General features: G+C 43.9%; 1 protein-coding gene across 1 annotated transcript; it reads right to left on the bottom strand.

Annotated features, from left to right (window-relative positions):
- LOC104733796 lies at window positions 1243-2568 on the bottom strand. The gene is made up of 2 exons (XM_010453344.1): window positions 2302-2568; window positions 1243-1656 (listed from the first exon to the last, which is right to left on the bottom strand). The coding sequence occupies exons 1-2, from the start codon at window positions 2566-2568 to the stop codon at window positions 1243-1245; spliced, it is 681 nt and encodes a 226-aa protein (XP_010451646.1).

The following is a 5949-nucleotide window of genomic DNA, read 5'->3' as shown; positions in this document are numbered from 1 at the left end:
AGAGAAATAGGCTCTGATACCATGTAACTTGATAAACCCTTGATGGTGTTCTCATTAGATTATGCACAATATATACAAGTGTATAAGGGTGATGCCCAAGCAATATCAATACATACAAGGAAAGGGAATATTACAGAATCCCTTGTCTATCAGTTTTAGGATACTGCACTAGAGTTTGAAAGATTGATCACCATTTTTATGTATTATGCTTTACATAACATAAATTTGAAAGATCATGGTTTAAATGACATACATTTACAAGTTCATGGTTTAAATGACATACATTTACAAGTTCATGGTTTAAATGGCCTATATTTAAAAGTTCATGGTTTAAATGACATTTTTCAAATTAAAACTTCTATTAAAACGATGTCGTTTTGTTAGTAACGGAGTGATTAACGGCATAGTAACGTCTGTTAGTAGGTCAATTATCGGATTTAACGTTATGTCTTTTTTTGCCTGGTCAACGAAAATTCATGTTTAAAAAAGCTAGTCAACGAAAGTTGATGTTTTAAATGGCCTACAACAAAGTTCATGTTTTAAATAGCCAAAATTTGAAAGTTCATGATTTTAATGACATTTTTCCCAATTCATATCATATGGAAAAACAATTTTCTTTTAGCATTACCATATATTAATTTATCAAAAATGACTTTCTTCAAGACAGTCAATGAGCAGCCCCAGCTCATCATAAGTTTGAGCCTTAGGGCAAAAAAAAAAATTTCGGACCTTTTTGCTATACAAAAAAGTTTTTGGGAATTTTTAGACTTTTTTTTAGACAACAAGATACAAGATTGACTCAAACAAACCAATACAAAGTAGCATTGTTTATATAGGTAATTAAGTGCGGAACTGAGCGAACATGTCACGCTAGATTATCCGCTTTACTATTCTGAGAGCAAGGAACGTGGAGTAATGAAAAAGAAACAAAATCTTCTTTATCCAACTGTATGTCTTCCAGATAAGGCGTAAAAGCTGGCCACTCGGAAGGCGAAGACACCATCTTCACCAAGTCGGAGCAGTCGAGAAATACGACAGATAGGTTATCCGCCCCAATCATGAAATGCATAGCCCATATAAGGGCTTCAATCTCGGCATGAAGAGGTGAAATTTAATTGGATCCAAAGGATCGGAATGCCGATAGTAGCGGCCTTTAAACACCCGTGCAAAAAGTGAATCCGAGACTGTGATCAAACGCCAGAGCTGTTTCGCTAGCAGGGCGGTGTTATAATCATCCAAACACTAGAAACCCAAACCTCCAGCATCCTTACCGTTACACAGCTTATCCCATGCCACCCAGTGTAACCCTCGTGATTGACATGATGAACTCCACCAAAAATTAGAGATCGCACTAACCAACTTCTGCGTGACCGTCTTTGGTAGCCGAAAACACATCACAAAAGTCGAAATAGCCATAGCGATGGACTTGATCATTACCTCTTTACCGCCTTTTGATAAAAGTCTAGCCGGCCACCCACTTGCCCGTGCTTGCAATCTGTCATGAACAAACGAAAGTTTTTTCGTCTTAGCTCCACCCAAGCTTTCTGGAATACCTAAATAAGAACCCGTACCACCGAAATTTGTAATCCCCAGAACCCCTTTTAACTCCTCTCTGAGATCAGTATCCACCGTATGGCTAAATTGGACCAAAGATTTCTAAAAATGGATTTGTTGGCCCGAAACCTGTTCATACTTCCTTAGGATCCCTAATACCACCTCACACTGCTCCCTCGTGGCCCGACAAAAAAAAGACTGTCATCCGCAAATAAGAGATGTGAGATGGCGGGACTAGAAGTCGACACCTTGATACCAGTCAGAAGCTTCATTTGCTCTGCTTTCCAAAAATGAGCAATGAGCACCTCTGTACAACGAATAAAGAGATAGGGCGACAAAGGATCCCACTGATGCAACCCCCGAAAGGAATTATGGAGCCATATGTGTGAGAACTGAAACTAGTTCTCTCCTTCCGAAGTGATTTACGAAATGGAGGAGCTTACCACCGTTAAAATTCCGAACTGAATTGAGAGTATCTGAGTGCTAAAAGCGTATATTATTGCTTGAGTGGAAAAAAGTTTGATCCTTTACAATGACTCCCCCCTTACATAATTTTACATAATTTTTACGTAATTAATTTTACATAATTTTACATAATTTTTACGTCCTAATTAATCAAATTGAATGCGAGAATCTTTGACCAAGCTCGAGCTGCGAGCTGATTAATATGACGCCTCTCCGTGTTCTCTTCTTTTCTTTGGGCCTGATGGGCCGACCAACGCTACACCCTTGGCCTGTTTAGCGTACCCGACGCAGGCCCTTTGCGTGTTTCTCGAGATGGCGAATCGTGGGTACAACAGTTGCCCCCCAAGTCTCCAGAGCTGAGCAGTTCGGGGGACTTTTGATTTCCAAATGATCAATTTCGAGAAACTGAATATCCCCATATCCCATGATTTGATCATGGTAATGATGAGATTTGCCTTCCCGAACAAGCCCTGGGGCCCACCAGGCAGCGTACATGCTATAAGAGAGAAGAAAAGCGATCCGAGACCTTTCGCTTCCCCAGGCAATCATTACTCCCTGGTTCCATGTATAAAGGTAAACTCGCCCGACTTCTCCCTTCTACTCTTAAATTTCAGTGTGCTTTTGTTTTATTCTGCGATTCTCTCTCGTTTCTTCTGTTCTTCGTTGTTCGCCGGAACTCTCTTCAACTTTCTCTCGCCTAGTTCAATCTTCTTCGTTTTTACCCAGAAAGCATGTCGCCTCTGAAATCTACACCGGGTAAAGCAGTGAAGCCTCTGATTCCTGGCGTTTACGGTCCCCATCAGCCGTCGATACTCTCTGCAGAGAATATGGCCGAGATCAGGGGGTCTACCGGGATTCTGCCGGAGATCAAGATCATATTTACTGAAGCTCACGAGTCCCTGGAGAATCCTTCTCCCGGTTACTGTTGCGCGTTTGAGATCTTTTTCTCGGCGTGCGGACTGTCGTTCCCTCTTTCCGAACTCATTGTAAAGATGATGTTCGAGTTGGGCTTCGCTCTTCCTCAGATGTGCCCGAACTTTGTTCGAACCGTCCTGTGTCTTTAGACTCTGGGGGAAGAGTTTGATTACAAGCTATCCTTGGCTGACTTCCTTCAAGTTTACACAGTGAAGACGGGTCGCACCAAGGATACGCTTTACGTAAGTCCGCTCTCTGGACTGAAGGTCTTTGATGACTTTCCCAAGAAGGATGAGAAATGGCGGAAATCTTACTTTTTTTTCCCGGTGAACGAACTCACGTTTGGCCACCTCTCGAGTTTGCATGTATCAAAGTGGACTTCGAAAATTGGTAGAATGGTGTTCCTTGTTAGGTACGGCCTTTAGGTTTTTTGTTTCTTGCTTCTTACCCTTTTTCTTGCTTCTATTTCAGATCACTTCGAGCGCGGTCTACTTTGCCCCACGTTCGCAGAGTTCTTCTCGCGGTTCTGCAACCGTGGTCAGATTGCCTAGGATTCCTTTTCGTGCGAAAGAATTAGAGAATTCGAGGTCAGACTCAGAGGACGTTCCCTTGTTTGCTCTGATCATATAAGCTCTTCGGAGATAAATTACAGAGAAGAAAGAGCTTGCAGGCTTGCTGAGAAGGAAGCGAAGAGGCAAATGGCCGCAGCTCTTGCCGAAGGCAAAGCCTGCATCCCTGCCAAGAACTCTGGTTCTTCAGCTCCCGAGGTAAGCAAGACTTTCGTGTTCCCAGCTGGCCCTTCCGAACTCCCTGCTGATTCAGCCGGACCTTCAGTCGGTCCATCCGAGCCTCCTGTGATTGTCCTTGCTGATTCTAGCAAAGGACTGCGGGAGGTCGTGGCTCCCTCTCCACCAACAGGAAAAACTTCTGCTGAGGTCAGCTCCCAGCGGGTTGATTCATCTAAGAAGAGGAAGGAACATGAGACTTCCACCTCTTCCCGCGAGAAGAGCCGTGCCCGGACTGGTCAAGAGATGAGCGAAGTAGATCCAGTTCGAAAGATGGGAGTCCCTCCTAGGAGAAGAGGTCTAGGGAATTTCCTCCCACTAAAGAGTCCGGGGGTGTCTCCGGGACGCTACCTTCGAATGAACAGCGCCCTTCTCCCCGAGGTGAGAACGACCCAAGGTGTTTTTGCTTTTCCCTTTATTATTCCAAATACTTAGGTTAAAATAACATCGCTCAAATTATGCAGCTCGCCCAGCTTCTCCAGCTGAACTGATGAGGAGCTACACATGGCCTGAAGTTCGGATTCTGGCGTTCGCCAACATGTCCGAAGTCAACCGTGCAAACTTTTTCCGCTTTGCGGATAAGATTGGCGAGGTTAGCGACCTTTTTTTGTTTTCCTTGTACTTTATTAAAGGCTCTTTCGTTTTTAACAAGCCTACTTTCCCAGCTGATGATCGAGTTTAACACTTCGGTGGCATCTTACGAAGATCAGCTGTTTGCTTCACCCTCGTCGTCCGAGGTGAGCCTTCTCAAAAAGAGAATTGCCGACCTAGAAGCCCAAGTGGCAGAATATTCTAAGCTAGAAGCCGAGAATGCCAAGACCGTGGAGAAGGCCGAACAGATCCGGACTTGGATGAAGAAAGCTGAGGTAGAGGTGCTTGATCTCGGGATTGCCAATGAGGACCTCCGAAACAAGCTGAAGAAGGCGAGCGACCTTTACTACCAGGCCACAGAGAATGAGAAGGTGGCAAAGAGTAAGTTGCACGAGGTCGAACTCCGCAATCAGCTTCTGGAAGCCGGTAACAGCTGTGAGATCGAGAAGGTGCGGAGAGAGGAGAGACAAGCAATGAGGCAAACTCTCCGTCCGGTTATCGAGGAGGTGAAGGTTCAGTTCGAGGAAAGGGAGAAGTTAGCTCTAGCAAAAATCCAAGCTGCCGAGATTAAAGGTAACCGGATGCTGATTGAGGAAATCTCGAGGGGAGAGATTCAGGACATGGAGGCCGAGCTTGGACTTTTGCGAGCTGATGAAGAGAAAGCCGACGAGGAGGTCTCGAAGGTAACCCTCTACGATTTTGACCCTTCCGCATTTTCTAGCCTCTTGGTAGATACGCCCGAGTTGTTATGCAACGAGCTTCCCTTGAGTATTACAATTGATGAGAATTTCGGGCGAATGTCGAACCAGGGGGTGGACGCCTTTCGAGCTGTTACCAGATCGGAAGTGGAGATCGCAGAAATGAGCCTAACCCTTCCCGAAGCGGCATCAGATCCTTCCCTCCCTTCTAATATTTAGTAGACTTTTATTTCGGGGTTGTTTTGGCACAAGGTGCCCCCTAGTTGTTTTTATTTTCTTTTTGAACCAAAGTCAGAGGTTTTTGGTCGTGGTGACCACTCCGTTCGCGCATATTTTCGAACAAGTTTTTTTTTAATCTTCATACTCTCCCAACTCCGAACTCTACTCCCGCAATCTTTATTTTAAGTTCGCAGAACGAGATGTCTTTAGTTTGACCCAGAGTGAAAAAAAGGTTTAATCCCTGATCATATAATCCAGAATTACACGATATGAAGTAAAACTTCGTTCAAAAACTCGTGAAGTTAGACTTAGGCCTTTACTGATAGTTGCGAAGTAGACTTCGGCTTTTAGTTTTTAAAGAGGAAGAAAAAGAATGTCTGCTTCCTGAGTACGAAGTGAAAACTTCGGTTTTAATTGCTATTTGCGAAGTTAGACTTTGGCTTTAATTTATATTTTCGAAGTTGGACTCCGGCTTTATTTGATATTTGCGAAGCTAGACTTCGGCTTTAATTGATATTTGCGAAGTTAGACTTTGGCTTATGTTTGTTTTTACGGGGAAACCATTATGAACAAAGAGTTAAGAAAACTTTTGATTTTATTAAAATGGATAGCTGGACCCGAAGTGGGCTGCCTACGTACCCTTATCCGGATCAAGCCAACCGTAGTTCGATACAAGAAAACAAGCTGTAAAAAAGTTTAAGGTGCAAAGAGTTCTAGGACCT

This window comes from Camelina sativa, chromosome 12 (genome assembly GCF_000633955.1).
Source record: "Camelina sativa cultivar DH55 chromosome 12, Cs, whole genome shotgun sequence".
Lineage (NCBI taxonomy): Eukaryota > Viridiplantae > Streptophyta > Magnoliopsida > Brassicales > Brassicaceae > Camelina > Camelina sativa.
The sequence above is the reverse complement of the archived record's forward strand: the minus strand, read 5'-3'. Positions and strand labels throughout refer to the sequence as shown.